The following is a 23,459-nucleotide window of genomic DNA, read 5'->3' as shown; positions in this document are numbered from 1 at the left end:
AATAAATAATTTTTAAAATGTGTAACTCTTTATATAGGAAAGTATATGGATTTTTATTTGCATATCATAACATTTTAACAAGAAAAATGTTCCATTTATTACTCGAACAAGACCAAAAAAAAATTTTCTATTTTGTTCCATATTTTGAAAGATTTGTTTTCCCTTTTAGATGCAGACCAACAACGAAGAGAGAAACTCAAAAAGGAATTAGCACGATGTGAAAAAGAGTTCAAATTAACTAAAACTGCAATGCGAGCCAATTCTAAAAATAATTCCAAGTCACTTTTTAACACCTTACAAAAGGTAAGATAGTATTTTTATTTTTTCAAAGCAAATGTTTCTATGGTACTTCATTAGTGGTACAATCTGACTTTGTTTACTATAGTTTAGGGTCAGCAAATTTTTCCTGTGAAGATCCAGATAGTTAATATTTTAAAAGGCTTTTCAGGCCATACAGTTTCTGTCACAACTACTCTGCCATTGGAAGGCGGACATAGACAGTACATAAATAAATGGGCATAACTGTGTTCTGCTGAAACTTTATTAACTGAAGACACTGGGTCAGATTTGGCCTGAAGGTTATAGTTTGCAGACTCCAGTTACAGGTTTTTTGTGATACCTTCAAACATCTGGTTAAATAAGTTCTATTCCTAGTTTGTGACATTTTTTTTCCCCTTTCTGCTGAATGGATATTAATTTTATGAGATGCTTTTTTGCATCTCTTGGAATGATGATATTATGATATAATTTTTAATCTGTGGTTTTTTTGTTTTGTTTTGTTTTGTTTGTTTGTTTGTTTTCTGATACAGTCTCATTCTGTTGCCCAGGCTGGAGTGCAGTGGCATAATCTTGGCTCACTACAACCTCCACTTCCTGGGTTGAAACAATTCTCCTGCTTCAGCCTCCCGAGTAGCTGGGATTACAGGCACCCACCACGACTTCCAGCTAATGTTTTTATTTTTAGTAGAGATAGGGTCTCACCATGTTGGCCAGGTTGGTCTCAAACTCCTGACCTCCAGTGATTCACCCACCTCGGCCTCCCAAAAAGTGTTGGGATTACAAGCATGAGGCACTGTGCTGAGCCTCTTTTAATCTGTTAGTGTAATGGATTACAACAATTGACTTCAATGTTAAACCAACTTTGCATTCCTGTTGTAAACAGAACTTAGTCATGGTACATTACCTTTTTTATTCATTGCTAGATTTAGTTACTAACATTTTGTTTAGAAATTTGGCATCTATCCATTATTGATACTGGCCTGTCATTTTCATTTTTTCTACTCCTTGTGTCTGGTTATGCTAACCTCATAAAATATACTGGGCACTGTTTCTTCTTTCTGTACTCTAGACTAGCTTGTGTACATTTGGGTTTATTTGTTCCTTAAATTCGATGGAACTCAACATTAAAATTGTCTGGGCCTAAAGTGTTTTTTTAATGAGAAAATTTTTGACTACTGATTCATTTTTTAGGTCATTATAGAATGAATTCAGTGTTAGATTTATGTAGGAAGTTCATTTTATGTAAATTTTTGGCAGAGAATTGTTCATACTATTCTCTTAATCTCTCCTGAATATGTATTATTTCCTCTTGTTATTCCTAAGGTAGTTTATTTGTACCTTCATTCTTCTTCGTCATTCTCATCAGAGATTGAGTCAATTTTTTTAAAGGACCATTTTTTATTGTGTTAATCTTTTCTATTGTATTTGTTTTCTGTTTTGTTAATATCTGCCTTTTTCTTTATTTCCCTCTTTGACTTTCTCTGGGTTTTTTTTGCTGTACTATCTCTAATTTTATTTAAGTTACTAATTCTCAGCCTTACTTCTTTGCTACTGTAAGCATTTTTTTTAAAATTATTATTATACTTTAAGTTCTAGGGTACATGTGCATAACGTGCAGGTTTGTTACATATGTATACTTGTGCCATGTTGGTGTGCTGCACCCATCAACTCGTCAGCACCCATCAACTCGTCATTTACATCAGTTTTAACTCCCAATGCAATCCCTCCCCCCACCCGCCCATAATAGGCCCCGGTGTGTGATGTTCCCGTTCCCAAGTCCAAGTGATCTCACTGTTCGGTTCCCACCTATGAGTGAGAACATGCAGTGTTTGGTTTTCTGTTCTTGCGATAGTTTGCTAAGAATGATGGTTTCCAGCTGCATCCATGTCCCTACAAAGGACACAAACTCATCCTTTTTTATGGCTGCATAGTATTCCATGGTGTATATGTGCCACATTTTCTTAATCCAGTCTGTCACTGATGGACATTTGGGTTGATTCCAAGTCTTTGCTATTGTGAATAGTGCCGCAATAAATATACATGTGCACGTGTCTTTATAGCAGCATGATTTATAATCCTTTGGGTATATACCCAGTAGTGGGATGGCTGGGTCATATGGTACTTCTAGTTCTAGATCCTTGAGGAAACGCCATACTGTTTTCCATAATGGTTGAACTAGTTTACAATCCCACCAACAGTGTAAAAGTGTTCCTATTTCTCCACATCCTCTCCAACACCTGTTGTTTCCTGACTTTTTAATGATTGCCATTCTAACTGGTGTGAGGTGGTATCTCATTGTGGTTTTGATTTGCATTTCTCTAATGGCCAGTGATGATGAGCATTTTTTCATGTGTCTGTTGGCTGTATGCATGTCTTCTTTTGAGAAATACCTGTTCATATCCTTTGCCCACTTTTTGATGGGGTTGTTTGTTTTTTTTTCTTGTAAATTTGTTTGAGTTCTTTGTAGGTTCTGGATATTAACACTTTGTCAGATGAGTAGATTGCAAAAATTTTATCCCGTTCTGTAGGTTGCCTGTTCACTCTGATGGTAGTTTCTTTTGCTGTGCAGAAGCTCTTTAGTTTAATTAGATCCCATTTGTCAATTTTGGCTTTTGTTGCCATTGCTTTTGGTGTTTTAGACATGAAGTCCTTGCCCATGCCTATGTCCTGAATGGTATTACCTAGGTTTTCTTCTAGGGTTTTTATGGTATTAGGTCTAACATTTAAGTCTCTAATCCATCTTGAATTAATTTTCGTATAAGGGGTAAGGAAAGGATCCAGTTTCAGCTTTCTACTTATGGCTAGCCAATTTTCCCAGCACCATTTATTAAATAGGGAATCCTTTACCTATTTCTTATTTTTCTCAGATTTGTCAAAGATCAGATGGCTGTAGATGTGTGGTATTATTTCTGAGGACTCTGTTCTGTTCCATTGGTCTATATCTCTGTTTTGGTACCAGTACCATGCTGTTTTGATTGCTGTAGCCTTGTAGTATAGTTTGAAGTCAGGTAGCGTGATGCCTCCAGCTTTGTTCTTTTGACTTAGGATTGTCTTGGCAATGCGGGCTCTTTTTTGGTTCCATATGAACTTTAAAGCCGTTTTTTCCAATTCTGTGAAGAAAGTCATTGGTAGCTTGATGGGGATGGCATTGAATCTATAAATAACCTTGGGCAGTATGGCCATTTTCACGATATTGATTCTTCCTATCCATGAGCATGGTATGTTCTTCCATTTGTTTGTGTCCTCTTTTATCTCACTGGGCAGTGGTTTGTAGTTCTCCTTGAAGAGGTCCTTGACATCCCTTGTAAGTTGGATTCCTAGGTATTTTATTCTCTTTGAAGCAATTGTGAATGGAAGTTCATTCATGATTTGGCTCTTTCTTTGTCTGTTACTGGTGTATAAGAATGCTTGTGATTTTTGCACATTAATTTTGTATCCTGAGACTTTGCTGAAGTTGCTTATCAGCTTAAAGAGATTTTGGGGTGAGATGACTGTCTCTCAGACCACAGTGCAATCAAACTAGAACTCAGGACTAAGAAGCTCAATCAAAACCGCTCAACTACATGGAAACTGAACAACCTGCTCCCGAATGACTACTGGGTACATAAGGAAATGAAGGCAGAAATAAAGATGTTCTTTGAAACCAATGAGAACAAAGATACAACATACCAGAATCTCTGGGACACATTTAAAGCAGTGTGTAGAGGGAAATTTATAGCACTAAATGCCCACAAGAGAAAGCTGGAAAGATCTAAAATTGACACTCTAACATCACAATTAAAAGAACTAGAGAAGCAAGAGCAAACACATTCAAAAGCTAGCAGAAGGCAAGAAATAACTAAGATCAGAGCAGAACTGAAGGAGATAGAGACACAAAAAACCCTCCAAAAAATCAGTGAATCTGCCTTCTTATTTCATACTTTCTATTTGACTCAATGTGGTAGACAAAATTCGAAGACGACACCCCCACAGTGACCCACACCCTTAAGCAATCCCCTCCTCTTCAGTGCAGGTAGGACCCGTAACTCAGTAGAATATGGCAAAGATGATAAGATGTCACTTCTGTGATTCTGTTATGTGGCAGAAGTGAAGGGATTTTCCCCCTGCAGATTAAGGTTTTTGTTCCTTAAAAGAGAATGGGAAAATAAGTCTAGGAAGATTTTCTGCAGTGACTGCTGTTTCTCTCCCCAAGCCACACCAAGGTAGGAAAGGGATTCTCTCTGCTCTTCCCTATATGTTGTGGTAGATGAGGAAAAGCCTGCGAGAAGTACCAACTCCCCAGGCCCTCAGGTCCAGCACAGACCTGAGCACATCACTAGTCCACACTCAGTCTTTAGGAAATTAACAAATATTTATAGCATAATCTTATCAATTAATATGGCATTCCATGGCATCTTTCCCAAGTAAGCAAGTGCTCAGATACTTATCTCTCTCCAGATTTCAGGTTAGTTGTTTGCTCTGTGTCCTCAGTTTTCTCATTAGTTCAAGAAAAATCATTAATGTGCAGATTGTTCAGCTTTTTTCTTCTTGTAATGGTGAGAGCTGTGTTCTTTCCATCTCTGTCTCTCAGCTGAAACAGTAAGTTTGTTTTCTTTTGATGTGTGGTTTCATTTTTTGAACTTTTAAATTTTGAAAACCTTACCATCTACAAAAATATACTATAATAAGCCCATATGTTCCCATCACCTACGCTGTAGCGATCATCAGCTCAGAACCCGTGTTATTTCACCTATATATCCACTCACTCTCCTAGGTTGTTTTGATGCAAACCCCAGACACCATATAATTTTATCCATAAATATTTGAGTATGTATCTAAAAGATAGACTTTTAACACCACAACAATACTATTATGCTTTAAAAAATAATAACAGGCTGGGCGCTGTGGCTGACGCCTGTAATCCCAGCACTTTGGGAGTCCGAGGTGGATGGATCACGAGGTCAGGAGATCAAGACCATCCTGGCCAACATGGTGAAACCCCATCTCTACTAAAATACAAAACAAAAAAAATTAGCCAGGAGTGGGGGTGTGCACTTATAGTCCCAGCTACTTGGAAGACTGAGGCAAGGGAATCGAACCTAGGAGGCAGAGGTTACCGTGAGCCGAATTTGTACCATTGCACTCCAGCCTGGTGACAGAGTGAGACTCCGTCTCAAAAATAATAATAATAATAATTAATAACAGTTCTTTAGTAACAAATACCTAACGTTTAGATTTCCCCACTGTTTCCTTTTTGAGTTTGTTAGAATTGGTATTAGAAGGCCAGCAGTCTCCTTCAACTCAGTGCCAGGGTTCAGGAGGTCCCGGAAGTTTCCTTGCAAGTCGTCTAGTTGAGGAGTAGCCATTGAGAGAATCCCAGATTCTCAAGCATGATCTCTTAGAGCTTTGTTTTCTGCCCCAGCACCCATGATGTGGTTTAAAACAAAACTATGGACTATTGGGCAAAAGCCAGACTGACTGCTCTGCTTACCAAATACCAATGCCATAATAATGAGTCTGGATTTCTTTCCTTGAGAAATGCTGGGAGCCATAGACCAGTTTTTAGTTGGGAAGTTTTGTCATCATACTGACACTATACAGACTACACTGACAACAGGGAGGACACTTATAAGACAGTTGCAGTAATCGGGGAAGCAGTAATTAAGACATGATTCTAAGACAGCAGAGAGAGCATATGGAATACATTTAAGAGATCATTAGAAAGTAGAATCTCAGCCGGGAACGGTAGTTCACCCCTGTAATCCTAGCACTTTGGGAGGCCGAGGCAGGCAGATCCCGAGGTCAGGAGTTTGAGACCAGCCTGGCCAATATGGTGAAACCCTGTCTCTACTAAAAATACAAAAAGTAACTAGGCGTGGTGGCGGGTACCGTACTCCTAGCTATTCTGGAGGCTGAGGCAGAAGAATCGCTTGAACCCAGGAGGCGGGGTCGCAGTGAGCCAAAATCGTGCCACTGCACTCCAGCCTGGGTGACAGAGCGAGACTCCGTCTCAAAAAAAAAGAAAAAAAAGAAAGTAGAATCTCCAGGACTTGGTGACTGAGTGGATGATGTGAAGAGCACATCATTCACAGAAATATAATGGGATGAAGTGCAGGTTTTCTTTAGGGCTGGAGGTAATAAAAGACAGGAGTTTATTGTTTGGCTGTGTTTGATTTGAGGTGCTTTTAGAACATCTAGTATATTTAATAGACACTTGGAAATAAGTATCTGTGTCAGCAAAGAGGTCTGGGCTGAAAATAGATTTGGGAGTCATCGGGGAAGCAGTGAATATGATTGAGAGACACAGGGCTATTATGTAGATAAAAGGACTAGGAATAGAGCTGCTTCCTTTAGAATAAATCTGTTATCTGCTCTGTATTATACTTTGCTATCTGGGAATCTATTCCTCAATGTTTGACTCACAGGTGTATTTTCATTTTTAGCGATTGTACTTTTTAACTGAAAATTTAAAATTCGTTTCTATTTTCAGCATGAGTATAAATTACTAATTATATTTTGAGATAAGAATGGGGTTTCTTGAAAGTACAAATCATATATTTTAATATATCTTTTTAATGTATTTTATATATTATATTTATAATAAAGTAAAATATAAATACATATTATTTACATATTATATATTTTAATATATTTCCTAAATGTTAGATGTTTTCATTTTTCCAATAGCAACTATAACCCTATAACTTTTTGCCTCCATAAAGTTAATTTATTATTTTATCTATATGTTTATTGACTCCATTTAGAATTCATAGTAACTTGCAGTTTGCCTACATTTTTTATAAGCCCTGATAATAAATATTTTAGATACACTCAGATTGTCTTACAAGCCTTATTTTGGGCAGTATATTTGGATAATTGAATGGGTGTTATGGTTAACAGACACCTGTTATGGTTATAATTTGTATTCACTGTAAAGGCTGCTATAGTTAAAATACTGGCTTTAACCTCTGAATGTATTAGCCCTTTATATATATTATAAAGGTCATATATCAAAAACCTTTTATGATAATTGCCCATATTCTCTTGCCACTTTTCTTCTCTCATACTCTGTCTCACATGCTGTCACCCTCAGAACCCTCCTAAGCCCTTCCAGTCTTCACCCTGTAACTCTGAGTCATTCACTACTTAGTCAGTGCTCCCTTACTACTCATTTGCTTCACTGGTGTAGCACTTACTGTGTGCTTTTAAGATTAAGTGAATATGTGGCTGTGATCTATATTTCTGAATAAATCTAGAAAAGAGGCGGGAGCAGTGGCTCACACCTGTGATCCCAACACTTTGAGAGACTGAGACAGACAGATCACTTGAGCCCAGGAGTTTGAGCCCAGCCCGGACAACATGGCAAAACTCCGTCTCTACGAAAAAATACTTCCCCCCGCCGCCGCCAAAAAAAAAAAAAAAGCCAAGCATGATGGTGCAAATCTGTGGACCCAGCTACTCAGGAGGCTGAGGCAGGCAGATTAATTGAACTCAGGAGTTCGTGGCTGCAGTGAGCCATGATCAGACCACTGCACTCCAGCCTGGGCAACAAAGTGAGATTAAAAAAAAAAAAATCTGGGAAACTTTTTAAAAACAATATAAAATAGTGAAAATCAAGAGTTATGTTTCTTTTATATATAATTTGAAACTTTTTTGCAAACAAATGTTAGATTTTAAAATAATTTATACCCATCCAGTTCTACAATTGAATTGACTCTTCAACTGTTTAAAAATCTGACAATTGGAAAATTATTGTACATTATGTCTTCTGACATCCTTAAAAAAGATTGATTTAGACTGAGTTCTGTATTGTAAAATTCTGGACATGAAAGTATGATGAGTATATAAACTACGTTATGGCTATTACTTTACATAAATCCTGAAATCACAGAAACAGTGCACAACAAACCTCATAAACTAAGAATGACATAAGAAAGTGAGTGTTCAGGGTACCACCAGACTCTGCTCCATTGGCACATAATTGATGAACCCTTTTCTGATTTCAGAACTTCTTTACAGTGATCTGCTATTCATGTTTTGGGATTCTGCCAGTGTGTTAACATATATTCTGCACAAATATCTTTTTTTTTTTTTTTTTTTTTTTTTGAGACGGAGTCTCGCTCTGTCGCCCAGGCTGGAGTTCAGTGGCCGGATCTCAGCTCACTGCAAGCTCCGCCTCCCGGGTTCCCGCCATTCTCCTGCCTCAGCCTCCCAAGTAGCTGGGACTACAGGCGCCCGCCAACGCGCCCGGCTAGTTTTTTGTATTTTTTTTTAGTAGAGACAGGGTTTCACCGTATTAGCCAGGATGGTCTCGATCTCCTGACCTCGTGATCCGCCCGTCTCGGCCTCCCAAAGTGCTGGGATTACAGGCTTGAGCCACCGCGCCCGGCCCACAAATATCTTTATCCCAGTTTTCTGATATTCATAACTAAGGAAACAAGATGCAGATTGGTGCAGTGGATTTTATACTGTAGTCTACTGGTTTCCAAGGAAAGAAAAAATAGGATACAAGGTAGAAATTATAAGATACAAAAATGAGAAAAATTTCATGCTTCCAATAAGTTCAGAAGCAATTTTTCTATCCCATTTCAGAGAGATAGCTTAACATATGCTTCTGCCCTTTAGAAAGACTTTCTTTAGTGTTTCATTTTGTTTATTAAATAACCATTACTGATAAAATTTCTTTACAGGCAATCATAATGCCTTATGCATTTCTTTCTCCTTCCTCTGATCTCAGTTTGTGCTGTTCTTCTAAGTGTAAATAATTCCCGTGCTTATTAATTAATTGCACTATAGGATATTTTTAGACTGTACTTAGAAATTTCTTTGGGAGCTAAACTCTTCTAGTACATAAGCTGTAGTGTGAGTATCATTTAGGACTATTTATAAAAACTAACATCTTGAAGTCATTTACCAAATAGTACCCTAGTGACTCAACATTTAATGTCGGCATACTTACTTGCTTTGAGTATTTTTGTCTTGTATTTGGAATAAGGTTGTAAAGCAGTTGGAAAGGAAAGGTGATTTGACATATTTTAGATAGTAGTCACAATGTCCAGTTATCTGCAGGTTTTGCTTTGATAAATCAGAACTTTAGGTTAGCTGACTTATTTGTTCCCAGAAAAAGAGTTAAAATCGGTTTAAGATTTTTTATGCCGTAAAAAAAATCTAAAATCATATAATTTTCAAATAAGTTTTAAAATAGACAATATGATAAAGTGGCAAAGAACATGGGCTCTGCCTCTGTTCAAATCTGTGAGACTCGGCACCTCAGAGCAGTGTTTTTATCTGTAAAATAGAGTAATAATTGTATTACCACCCAGAAGTTGATGTTAGGATTAAATGAGCTATACAAGAAAATTAACTAATACAGTACCTTGCACATAGTAAGCACAGCATATGTATTAGTAGCAGTGATAGAAGTTCTTATTATTCCTCTTCTATTCAATGTCAAGAGCAGTACCTTGCATACAGGAAGCACTTGGCTTTTTCCTTACTCAACTTGTCCATCTTCTCCTTGTTGTTCCTCCCAATGAGGTTATAAGACAGATACAACTGGCTAAATCCTAGCGATTTTTACCTCAATTTCTGTAACCTCCTTGTAATTTCCCCTCTACCTAATGAAAGTGCTTCAGAGTTTTGCAAAGGATATACAGATGTGTCCATAAGGGTTGAAGTATAGGCAAAGCTTCTTAGACATTTTCAGTTTATAAAAGAATAAAATATTATCTGTGTTTTAAAACTTTACAGATAACCTGTAGAAATGGTTTTCCTGAAGTTAAGCCAAAAAGAAATGGAGCAAGTCAAAATGCTTCCCTTTTCAAAGTATTACCCCCACCCCAATGAAAAGAAGTTGAGAAATATATATGAAATTTTTATGGAATAAATATTTATTAATTATATTTAAATTATCAATTACCTAAGCCAGGGCTCCATACATTATGAGAAGTTCCTTTTCGTTTCTTTAAATGCTTGACATCACAGAGGGATGGCTTACGCTGTACTCTCCAATAGTGACAAGACAGGACGGTGAGGATGATGCCATTAATAGTGGTGGAGAAGGGCATTGGTGCTCACAATTTGTGTGGAAACTTTCAGATAAAACTGAGATCTCCCAATAGATCTTAATATGCAAGTTTAAGATCCCAAAAATAGGTATGTTATTCATCTTTTTTTAATTTCAGAAAGAAAATTGATTGCTCTACTACTTATATTTGGGATTAAATTTTAATCTTAGTTTAAATACTTGACTGGAACTTCAAATAAAATATTAACATCTTCAGGAACATATCAGTTAATTTTGTAAATCCTTGAGGCTATCATTTTTTTAATGTATAATCTCAAAATCCCTAGTTACCTGAATTTGTAATGTAGTTGATGACTGTCATGTCAAATGTTCTTAGCCCTCAGGCGAACCACAAATTGAGGATGACATGTTAAAAGAAGAAATGAATGGATTTTCATCCTTTGCAAGGACACTAGTACCCTCTTCTGAGAGACTACACCTAAGCCTACATAAATCCGATAAAGTCATCACAAATGGTCCTGAGAAGAACTCCAGTTCCTCCCCGTCCAGCGTGGATTATGCAGCCTCCGGGCCCCGGAAACCGGGCTCTGGAACGCTGTATGGCAGAAGGCCCAGAAGCACATTCCCAAATTCCCACCGGTTTCAGTTAGTCATTTCGAAAGCACCCAGTGGGGATCTTTTGGATAAACATGCTGAACTCTTTTCTAACAAACAATTGCCATTCACTCCCCGCACTTTAAAAACAGAAGCAAAATCTTTCCTGTCACAGTATCGCTATTATACACCTGCCAAAAGAAAAAAGGATTTTACAGATCAACTGATAGAAGCTGAAACCCAGACTGAATTAAGGTATGACACATCAACAACCAATAGTAAATCCTTCAGGAAATTAAATGAAAATTAATGAATTAATATTCCTTGTTTGCTGCTGCCAGCCTTAAGATCTGATAGTGCCCTTTGGATTGGAATGAGATGAATGTGACTTTTCCTTTTCTGTGTATCACTAGAACTATCAGAGTAATTGCTGAAAAATAGCAAAAAAATATTAAACTGGTCAAGTGCCTTATAAGTATGAATTACATATTTTATTGTTTCAAACATGGTTCAAGAATTGTGTATGTTTTTAAATATTATACTTTCAGAGAATTCTTAAAATATATCAGACAGCATTTGTGTAAATATGCATATTGATTCATGTTAAAAGTGACGAAAATATGGGCTATAGAGGGAAAGAAACTAACCCTTTATCCATCTACCCCTCTGCTCCGTTCCCTACAGATATTCAGGCCAGTCTTCATAGCAACAACTGCCAAGAATAATTTTAAATTGGGATAATTTCTGGAAATTAAGTATAATTTGCCTCAATAATGTTTTCAAATACAATAGTGCCTGGCACAAGGTGAATGTTCAATAAAAGTTTGCCAAATGACTGAAGAAAAAACAAATCTTGTCAAGTTTTGAGATTTAGCAGATTTGTATTATGATTGTTTTTCTAGTATTACATAAACAATTTAACCGGCACTAGGTTTTAGTTGTTTTAGAAAGTGAAAACAATTTAAGATTAGTATTTTTTTCCTTTGGATATAGGTAAGAGGTACAGTAATATCAGATGAGTCTGCAAATATTTTATCAAATAAAATCAAATAATTCAAAATTATGTATTTTATAAGAACAGATGGATCTCATTCTTTTATGTTTGAGTTTATTTTTTCTAGCCAGTAAACCTTGTTACCACAGTGCTTATATTTTGAAGGATTAACAATTATTTATTTTAAATTATTACAGCTTTAAATCTGAGTTGGGGACAGCTGAGACTAAAAATATGACAGAATCAGAAATGAACATAAAGCAGGTAATAAGTATGAAATCTTTTAGTATTGATGCATTTGAATTACAGATATTTTTCTGTAAATAGAATATGTACAGCTCTTTAGACTGTGAAGAATAATATGTTGGTGGCACTTATCATACATGATATAGCCAGTATACAGAAGGTCTGCCTGTTTACAAATGGTTATAGCTCTCTCTGAATGGCCAGGTGGATCCTGCCAAATCTGGGAAGTCATTTGTTACTAACATCTTTCCTAGATGATTGGTTGGCTGGCTGGACAGATGGAAGGATCAGTAAAATACCTTAAGTATTGTTTTCAAAGATGCAGACCTGGATTACTAGAGGAGCCAGCAGAGTAGTGCAGAAGTTGAGTTTTTATACCTTTTTTTTTTTTTTTTGTAAAGAATTGCCACATATTATATGATTGGAAAGTATACATTTTATAAGAGTAAGTAGCTATTATTATGTTTACCTCTACTTTTTCTAGACCATAAAGCTGTTTATTACAGGGTTTATATTTTGAATTCTTAGCATCATTTCTTTTAAAATATTGCAACTTTGAGTCTGATTTTGAGACAAATTGTTTTATTTTTGGAGTGTCAGTCTTGCACTTGTGTCCTGACTTAAATTTGTTGTTTATAAAAATGATTTGTCTATTAAAATGTCAAACACAGATCCAGAGATAGAAGAATAAAATATAATCATACTCAACTTACTCCTTCCCTTCTGAAAATGGGTAGAAGGTGGTCGTTTTCCATCTCAGCCATTAATGCTGTTTGACACAGGGCCCTGCCACTGAAGGCCCAAGGACAAATCACTTATCCTCTGAGATGAATTTCCTCATCTGAATTTCTGCATCTAGAAAGCTGAATTTCCTCATCTAGAAAAACTGTACTTAACTTGCAGGATTATTAGTAGGAGTAAATGATGTAGGCAAAGTACCTAGCCTGGGCTAGGACTATAGACTACCTTGAAATTTTGGGAAAGAGTTAACTCTGCAGAAAACTACATAAACATGAAACAATATTTATTTACAATCCTGCAAGAAAATGTGTGTCCCCATATTCCATAGTCAGTGCCATCAGTACTTGACTTGAAGAAGCCAGTGGAGTATTAACTGCAGTAGATCCACATTTTAACAGCACCTTTAAAACTGTAAAGCACTGTACATAAATTGTCATGGTAAAGATTAACTCTAACGATGTGAGTAAATGCTTGGCACAGTTTGTGGTGCATAGTAAGGAGTCTATAAAAGTAAGCTGCCATTATTTTTGTTTGTTAATATTATTGTTCATGCTGCCAGCGCTACCACTGCTTCTACATATTTGACATGTTGGCATGTAAAGCAGATGAGCTTTTTGAATTTCTGAATAATGAGACTTTGTTCCCTCAAATTTACTTAAAAGTTGAAAATTTGCTTCATTTTTCCCTTTATATGTTTATTTATGGCAATTTCGTAATGTTATTTAAATGCCACTCATTCAAATACAAAAAATAAGTCATTTTATCTTTAAGAAAAACATGCTGAATGGATAGAAAAATTATTCTAAAATATTCTTTGTCATACTGTATAATTTTTATCTAGTGGATATCTCTGTCCACTTAAAATTTCTTATGTTGTATTTCTGCTTTCATAATGTATTTTGAAGCAAAAATGAAGATTTTTTTTTATTGCATCCCCAGGCATCTAACTGTGTGACATATGATGCCAAAGAAAAAATAGCCCCTTTACCTTTACAAGGGCATGACTTAACATGGGATGAGATTAAGGATGATGCTCTTCAGCATTCCTCGCCAAGGTACACAGTTCACAGGAGAAATAATTTCAACTGTCTTTAATTGCCTTCTTGTATAACAGACATATAGTGTTTGCTGCATAAGTACTATTTAATTGCATGCTGTAATCTATTTTGGTGTGATGTAATTCAATAACAGTTTTAGTTTTACCAAGGAAATTTTACAAATTTTAGTGCTTAGTAAAAGTTTAAATGAGTTAATTTTGCTAATTCATTAGTAAAGGAAAAAGCCACACCAACTTGTATTATTTGTCATCACTATTCATTAAAAAAATAATTTTCCCCAAGACAAATCCTCTGGCAGTGATGCTAACCAGTTTACATGCCACAAATAATGCTGAAGAGCTTTACCATTTGGGAAGTCATAATTTGTGATTTTGAATATTCATATATGCTAGTGCTTGACCTATCTGTGCTATATGAAGACACTATTTATTTATTTATTTATTTATGAGACAGAGTCTCTCTCTGTTGTCCAGGCTGGAGTGCAGTGGTGCGGTCTGAGCTCACTGCAATGGAGGCACTCTTTAAAAATTACTCATCATGTTGAGTAATTAAGGAATATTATACATTAATTAGCAGGTAGTAGAAAACCTAAAAGATGCCTTGATAGTTTCAGTTGTCAAATGTATTTCCAGTGTCAGAGAATGGATATGAAATGCAGGGCGGGGAAGGGGGTAGAAGAAAGGAAGGAGTAGAGATTAAAAAGAGGGCAAGAATGAGGTGTTGCCGGGCGCGGTGGCTCAAGCCTGTAATCCTAGCACTTTGGGAGGCCGAGACGGGCGGATCGCGAGGTCAGGAGATCGAGACCATCCTGGCTAACACGGTGAAACCCCGTCTCTACTAAAAAATACAAAAAACTAGCCGGGCGAGGTGGCGGCGCCTGTAGTCCCAGCTACCTGGGAGGCTGAGGCAGGAGAATGGCGTGAACCCGGGAGGCGGAGCTTGCAGTGAGCTGAGATCCGGCCACTGCACTCCAGCCTGGGCGACAGAGCGAGACTCCGTCTCAAAAAAAAAAAGAGAATGAGGTGTTAATGTAGCAGATCACTAGGAAAGTACACACAATGCCCTCAGGCTCCGGCTTCTCCCTCAGGCCTTTGCTAGGGAGATCTCACCTGCTAAGGCCATGGAGAGTTCATTGTTAACTTCTCTGTCTTTGAAATTTCTGGTGTTTCAACACATATAACTTATTATTTATTAATATAAACTGCTCTTGAGCCAGTCTTCATTGAATATTAAGAATGACTTAAGGAAAGGAATATTTATCTTTTCTAATACTTTCTAAAAGAAGTAAAGTAAAATAGTATAATTGAGTATACCTGAATAAAATTTAGCTTCAAATTAATTATTGGTAACATAATTGAGTAACAAAATCTATCATGATGACCAGCTTTAAAAATACTTTCATAGTAATGTATCTATATCTAGCATTATCTATACATTAACCTTAGTCAAATTGTCATTGTTTATACTAGAGAAATGCCACAGTGTAGTTTTGAAAAGAATTGTGAATTTATGAGTAGAAGAGTAGTTTAAAAACCTGTCTTTGCTGCTTACTAACATTAACCTTGGAAAGTTATACTTAGCCTTTCTGACACTTGGTGAACTCATCAGTAAATAGTAAAAATAATACACAGCCAACATACCTGACTGGGTTGTTTAGAATATTAAATTAGATATGGATATGAGAGTGCTTTAAAAATTGCTGAAACATATAATTACAGGTTGAACATCCCACATTTGAAAATCCGTTAAGTCACAATACTCCAAAATCTGACGTGACACCCAAAGGAAATGCTCATTTGCACATTTTGGATTTCAGAGTTTTGGATTGAGATGCTCAACTACTAAGTATATAATGGAAATATTCCAAAATCCAAAATCTGAAACACTTAGGTTCCAAGAGGGATATTCAGTCTGTACTAATATACAGTGTTACTGAATACTTATTGTATGCCAACCATTGTTTTGCTCAACTACTTTAACTTCCTCTTTCTAGGGCAGTGTGTCAGTATTCCCTGAAGCTCCCTGCAACTAGTAAAATCTACTCTGAGTAAGAGCTTTTTTACCTCTTCGTTTTGCATAGTGGAATTAAGAATTAAGAATCATAGAAACCATTATTAAATAAGTCAGGATTGACCAATAATCTCTTTTTTTAAAACTGGCAAATAATAAATGTACATATTCGTGGAGTACCTAGTGATGTTTTGATACTTATACTGTACAGTGATTAAAGCAGTTTAATTAGTATATCCATCATCTCAAAGGTTTTATCATTTCTTTGTGTTGGAAACATTAAGTATCCTTCTTCTAGCTATTTGAAACTATGTATTATTGTTAACCATAGTAGTCATCCTATAGTGGTATATAACACTAGAACTTACTCCGCCTATCTAGCTATAATTTTGTATCTATCTTGTAACAAATCTCACCTTGTCCCTCACTCCCCTCTACCCTTCCCAGCCTCCAGTATCCTCTGTTCTACTCTCTACTTCTATGAAATCAACTGTTTTTAGCTTCCACATATGAGTAAGAACATGCGATGTTTAACTTTCTATTGCTGGCTTATTTCACCAGCATCCATCCGTGTTCCATCCATGTTGCCACAAATAACATGATTTTATTTGTTTTTATGGCTGAATAGTATTTCATGGTGTATATATACATTTTCTTTATCCATTCATCTGTGAACACTAATCTGTCTTACAACCAGCTTTGGGATATCAACCATATAATACATGCTAAATTTGAGAAAATGACCTGAATAATTTTCTCAAATTTATTTGAGAAATAATAACTTAACTTTCTGGAGCAATTGTCAATCACGTCGTTTTTATCTCCAGTAGAAGTTTGTCCCTAAGCTAATACCTGATACTTTTTAATAATTAGTATCCATAATTCTTATTTATAAGTAAAAACAATAAAATAATAAAGAAGAGTTTTAGAGAAATACAGACTTTTAGTAGTTCAGGATACTCTTTCCAGAGGTTTCTAATCTCAGCAGTTCTTTGCAGATATTTTACTCGTAGATTTTAATGTTGTTTTAATTAAATTACTTTTTTAGGGAAAATAATTTAGAAAATTTTACTTATTTTCAAATATGCTGTTTTTAAACAAGCAAGACCCTGTGAATCAGTTTGAAAGTGTAACTTTTTATTAAACATTTAGATCTATTATTTGATTTGCTTATTAACTCTTCCCTTATATTTTCTTATTCAGTAATTTAGTTACTTGCTACTTACATTTGGTACTAATTCACTAATTTCAGCTAATTAAAATCAAACATACAATAATATCCTAACTTTCTTATAATAGCTACTAAAATATAGTTATAATAGGGAAGTGTGTTCAAGTAGTTAAAAATTACCACAATATTTATGTTCACAAATTTTCCTTTGAGATTTTTGTCTCCAAATGTTTTGAGAGAAAAAATAAATTTTTCTGCTTAAAGATGAGAAGATGCTGGCCTAGGGCTAGGAGAGGACTTCTTAGTTGAAGCTCCTGCTTCTCTGGACAACTTTCCTTTTCCTTCTTGCAAATGCTTTGCGGAGGGGCTTGCACCTCTGCTGCTGGACCTGGTCAGGAGCCAGAGGAAATTTAAAACATTCCTCGAGAGTGCTTGTTCCCAGTGGATTGCATTTGATTGCCCCTTGTCATTCGTTGGTCTCTTTTTGTGTTGTTTAATTCTGCTTATTTTTTACTGCTATGGATGTTGCAGATATCTTTGAAATTTTACTCTATTAGGTCATTATCTTTAATAAATATTTATGCTTGCATAATTTGAGAAGGTAGACGTGTTTGTTTTGTAATATTCCCCTTAGTAATATGAGATGGAAGTACATTGGTAATGGTAGAGATAGATATTTCTAATTAGGTACTAATGTTTCTTCTAGTTTTCAGAATAAGTAAGCAATAATTTTTATGCCGTATATTGCCTTCCCTTTACAGCAAAGAAGAACTGTTATATCTGAGTTTCATTGAAGATGTAACAGATGAAATTTTGAAACTTGGTTTATTTTCAAACAGGTTAGTTTTTTTAAATTGTGTTATGGCAATTCAGGAGTACATTAAATATTCTTCATATTTCTTCATATGATGTTAAAATTTTAAAGTTATTTTCCCATATTAGGAAATGAAAAAATATATTGCTTTTTTGGAAACTTATTATTGTAATTGATAGCAAGTTATAAAGAATGTTTAATTCATACTCTAGGGGAAGTTCACCACTTGGGAGAATTAAAGAATAGAGCTTTTATTCACTTTAATATTATATCCCTTGTATTATAAGTGACTCGTGAAGGAAGATCTTTACCACTTATTTGCAAAGCTCCATAATTCCATTTTACTATCTAAAACTCATGAGAATCAAAGGCAAGCATTTTTGGTACAACCATTATTAGTATTAGATCTAGTAAAATGAGAACAAATTAAGAGCTAGGTTTGTGTGCCGCAAGTTAAATGAAAAGTTTGCAAAACCAGATTAGTTATTGCATAGCTTAAGGAAACTGTGTGTCCTGAATTTAGCTTGAACATTTATGTATCTAAGATTCTTTGAGCACTGGGCTCTACTTTATGTTATGTAACCTAGGACCCTATTATGTATACTACTTGCTTTCTCTGTCGTAATAATATGCCAAACATAGACATTTCTAATAAATTATTTCTATCTTTTACATCAAGTTTTTTAAAAAATTAAAGCAAACATTTTCATTATTGGCATAAAAAGGCATATCAAAAAGACCTAAGATTTTTGACATTAATTTTGTTGACCGCTTTCGTTTTAAAAAGTTGGTAAATAATATTCACATAATATGGGTAAAGAGTTTCAGGATACATAATGAAAAGTTTTGGCAATCTGTATCACAGTATGAATATACTTAACACTACTCAATCGTGCACTTAATGGTTAAGATGATAAGTTTTGTTGGTTTTTGCCACCACAAGAAAAAAAGTACACATACAAAATCGTATTTATGCTTAAAATTTTGTTTTTATCAAGTATAAGACTATTACAGCATTTTTATAAAAGTACCAAAAACCAGAATCAACCTAAATGTTTAATGGTAAATGTTTGGTTGAATAAACTGTGGGCTATATATGAAATGTAAGGTCTGTTTAGGGATTAAAAATGATGTTGAAGTGAATTTACAGATACAGAAAGATGTTAAAGATATGTGTCGTTGATTAGAAAAAACAAAATAGGGCTGGGCGCAGTGGCTGATGCCTGTAATCCCAGCACTTGGGGAGTCCGAGGCGGGTGGATCATGAGGTCAGGAGATCGAGGCTATCCTGACTAACACGGTGAAACCCCGTCTCTATTAAAAACACACAAAAACTTAGCCAGGCCTGGTGGCAGGTGCCTGTAGTCCTAGCTATAGGCTGAGGTAGGAGAATGGCGTGAACCCGAGAGGCGGAGCTTGCAGTGAGCCGAGATCGCGCCTCGACATTACAGCCTGGGCGACAGAGCGAGACTCCGTCTCAGAAAAAATAAAGAAAAAGATAAAAGAAAAAAACAAGATAGATACTCAAATAGTATGTATCATTTAATTACAATTTGGTAAAGAAATACAAATGAATAGAAAAAATGCCTAGTAGTGAATATTCTAAAATGTTAACAATAGTTGTAAAAAGTAGAATACAGATTTCTTGGGTTTTAAAAAAATTGTGAAATAATTCAGAACTACTAAGTCTGAGGTTGGCTCATAACTTCACTGATGCTAGCAAATGATAACAAAGGAAATTAGTTGTTTTTTAAGAAACTGTTGCTACATTCCTGTGATAGAGAGGTGAGCATGGTGTTTTAGAATGAAGAAATTCTGTGGAGCCAGACACATGTGGGTTAAATTCCCCTAATGGCTTTTGACCTCAGGGGAGAGGAAATTACCATCTTAGAGATTTGGCTTTCTCATCTTTAAAATGGTTTTTACACTATCTTTCCCTCCCTACATTGGTCAGAATTAGAGGTAAAATGATTATTATGGCTAGCACAGTAGCACTTAATGGAACTTAATAAGTGATAACATTTAAGTTATTATGTGGATTTACCATCAGTGGGAATTTTTAAATTTTTTCATTACTTTTTAAAATTTTGTGACGTACACAGTAGGTGTATATAAGGGTCCATGAGATATTTTGATACGGGCAAGCATTGTGAAATAAGGACGTCATGGAAAATGGGGTATCCATCCTCTCAAGCATTATCCTTTGAGTTACAAACAATCTGACTACATTCTTTAAGTTATTTTAAATGTACAATTAAGTTATTATTGACTGTAGTTACCCTGTGGTGCTATCAAATGGTCTTATTGATTCTTTCTATGTTTTGTACCCATTAACTACCCCTCTTCCCCTGCAGCCCTCCACTACCCTTCCCAGCCTCTGTTAACCATCCTTCTACTCTCTATGTCCGTGAGTTCAATTGTTTTGATTTTTAGATCCCAAAAATAAGTGGGAGCATTCAATGTTTGTCTTTCTGTGCCAGACTTATTTCATTTAACATAATGATCTCCATTTCCATCCATATTGTTGCAGATGACAGAATCCTACTTTTTTTATGACTGAATAGTACTCCATGGTGTATATGTCCTACATTTTTTTATCCATTCATTTGTTAATGGACACTTAGGCTGCGTCCAAATCTTAGCTATTGTGAACAGTGCTACAACAAACATAAAAGTGCAGATATCTCTTCGATATCCTTCCTTCCTTCCTTTTGGGATTGCTGGAGCATATGGTAGCTCATTTTTTTTGAGTTTTTTGAGGAACCTCCAAACTGTTCTCCATAGGGGTTGAACTAATAGTTTACATTCTGCTAATAGTGTGCAAGGATTCCCTTTTCTCCACATCGTCACCAGCATTTATTATTGCTTGTTTTTGCATATAAGCCATTTTAACTGGAGTGAGATGATACCTCATTGTAGTTTTGATTTGCATTTCTCTGATGATCAATGATGTGGAACACCTTTTTATATTCCTGTTTACAATTCATATGTCTTTTGAGAATCTTTTGTCCATTTTTTTGATTGGATTATTAGATTTTTCCCTATAAACCTAATAGTAAATAGTTGTTTGAGCTCCTTATATATTCTGGTTATTAATTCCTTGTCAGAGGGGTAGTTTGCAAATATTTTCTCCCATTCTGTGGATTGTTTCTTCACTTTGTTGGTTATATCCTTTGCTGTGCAGAAGCTTTTTAACTTATGATCCCATTTGTCCATGTTTGCTTTTTTGCCTGTGCTTGTGGGATATTACTCAAGAAGTCTTTTCCAGACTAGTCCCTAGAGATTTTCTCCCAATGTTTTCATTTAGTAGTTCCATAGTTTCAGAACTTATATTTAAGCCTTTAATCTATTTTGATTTGATTTTTGTATGTGGTGAGAGATAGGGGTCTAGTTTCATTCTTTTGCATATGGGTATCCAGTTTTCCCATCACCATTTATTGAAGAGACTGCTTTTTCCCCAGTGTATGTTCTTGGCAACTTTGTCAAAAATGAGTTTGCTGTGGGTGTGTGGATTTGTTTCTGAGTTCTCTATTCTGTTCCTTTGGTCTGTGTGTCTGTTTTTATGCCTGACCATGCTGTTTTGGTTACTATAGCTCCGTAGTATAATTTGAAGTCAGGTAATATGATCCCACCAGTTTTGTTCTTTTTACTTAGGATAGCTTTGGCTATTCTGGGTCTTTTGTGGTTTCATATATATTTTAGGATTTTTTTTTTCTATTTCTGTGAATAATGTCACTGGTATTTTGATAGGGATTGCATTGACTCTGTAGATTGCTTTGGATGGTGTGGATGTTTTAACAATATTGATTCTTCCAATCCATGAATTTGGAATATTTTTCCTTTTTTTTTTTTTTTTTTTGGTGTCCTTTTCCATTTTGTTCATTGGTGTTTTATACTTTAATATAGGAATTTTTTAAAAGTATAATTTAGGAAGGATTATAAAATATCTCTGTAAAAGGCTTTTCTTTAGGGTTTGGCTGTGTGTGTGTGTGTGTGTGTAAAGATGGGGGTAGAGAGGCTTTGGGTGTTTGCATATGTCTGTGAGATAAACAGCTTTTTGGAGGTGGGGTGAGAAAAAGGAGAATTTTATTCAAAGAAATGAAAGTAGCATACAGTCTTTCAGAAATATGTAACGTGAAGCAAATGCACAATGGAAGAACATAGAACAGGAAAGCATTAGTCTTCAGCTTTACAGAGAAAAAGAATAATCTAAAACACATTTTTCAACCTTTATAGTTTCAGTGTTACATGGCTAGTTTATATTTAGATGATTTTCTGATTTTGAGACATTAACATTTTTGTTTATCATTTGTAGGTTTTTAGAACGACTGTTCGAGCGACATATAAAACAAAATAAACATTTGGAGGAGGTTTGTCTTTCCCTATAACTTCATTAGAAAAATTCTAATGTAAAAATAATTTTACGGTTTTTTCATACCTTCAAACAATACATTAAAAGCAAGTGCTTTTTTTTCCCTTGAACTTTTTTGAGAGTGGTGGTGGGAGAAGTGAAAGGAAAAGTATTAATCCTGTGAGATTTGCAGCACTGCAGTCAAAATTTAATTTGACTCAGTTAATGTAATGATTCTCATCTTTTCTTAATCCTAGGAAAAAATGCGCCACCTGCTGCATGTCCTGAAGGTAGACTTAGGCTGCACGTCGGAGGAAAACTCGGTAAAACAAAATGATGTTGATATGTTGAATTTATTTGATTTTGAAAAGGCTGGGAATTCAGAACCAAATGAATTAAAACATGAAAGTGAAGTAACTATTCAGCAGGAACGTCAAGAATACCAAAAGGCTTTGGATATGTTATCATCTGCACCAAAAGATGAGAACGAGATATTCTCTTCACCAACTGAATTTTTCATGCCTATTTATAAATCAAAGCATTCAGAAGGGGTTATAATTCAACAGGTGAATGATGAAACGAATCTTGAACCTTTAACTTTGGATGAAAATAATCCAAGTGTTTCAGACAGTTTAACAGATCAGGAAACTTCTGTGAATGTCATTGAAGGTGACAGTGACCCTGAAAAGGTTGAGATTTCAAATGGATTATGCAGTCTTAACACATCACTCTCCCATTCTGTTCAGTTCTCCAGTGTCGAAGGTGATAATAATCATGACATGGAATTATCAACTCTTAAAATCATGGAAATGAGCATTGAGGACTGCCCTTTGGATGTTTAATCTTCATTAATAAATACCTCAAATGGCCAGTAACTCAATATTACTTTTCTTCCTTTTTTAAAGTGTGTGTATAAGATTTCTGTGTTAGTTTTCTGTGCTGCAATAATAAGTTACCAGAAACCTAGTGGCCTAACATGCCACACGTTTATTTATCCCACAGTTTCTGCGGATCAGGAGTGTAGGCACAGCTTAGTTGGGTCCTCTGCCCTGGGTCTCACAAGGCTACCCCACAATCAAGGCAGTGACTGGGGCTGTGTTCTCATTTAGAGGCTTGTTGGCAGAATTATCTTCCTTGCAGCTGTAGATTTGAGGGCTTCGTTGTCTTGCTGACCAATGGCTAGAGGCTGCCTGTA

General features: G+C 35.6%; 1 protein-coding gene across 6 annotated transcripts in view; it reads left to right on the top strand.

Annotated features, from left to right (window-relative positions):
• Positions 1–23,144, top strand: part of SPATA7 (spermatogenesis associated 7) — a 61,566-nt gene extending 38,422 nt beyond the window's left edge. For 4 of the 6 annotated variants that reach the window (XM_033191682.1, XM_033191680.1, XM_033191685.1 and 1 more), the window contains 8 exons: positions 170–303; positions 10,662–11,134; positions 12,071–12,140; positions 13,800–13,915; positions 15,912–15,965; positions 17,861–17,938; positions 22,229–22,283; positions 22,522–23,144. In XM_033191682.1, the coding sequence (XP_033047573.1) occupies positions 170–303; positions 10,662–11,134; positions 12,071–12,140; positions 13,800–13,915; positions 15,912–15,965; positions 17,861–17,938; positions 22,229–22,283; positions 22,522–23,106 (1,565 nt within the window). In that variant the 3' untranslated portion in view covers positions 23,107–23,144. The remainder of the gene's footprint in view (positions 1–169; positions 304–10,661; positions 11,135–12,070; positions 12,141–13,799; positions 13,916–15,911; positions 15,966–17,860; positions 17,939–22,228; positions 22,284–22,521) is intronic. The other 2 variants (XM_033191684.1, XM_033191681.1) reach the window with 1 other exon arrangement.
• The last annotated feature ends 315 nt before the right edge of the window (positions 23,145–23,459 follow it).

The sequence above is a fragment of the Trachypithecus francoisi genome, unplaced genomic scaffold (assembly GCF_009764315.1).
Source record: "Trachypithecus francoisi isolate TF-2019V2 unplaced genomic scaffold, Tfra_2.0 Lachesis_group3, whole genome shotgun sequence".
Lineage (NCBI taxonomy): Eukaryota > Metazoa > Chordata > Mammalia > Primates > Cercopithecidae > Trachypithecus > Trachypithecus francoisi.
The sequence above is the reverse complement of the archived record's forward strand: the minus strand, read 5'-3'. Positions and strand labels throughout refer to the sequence as shown.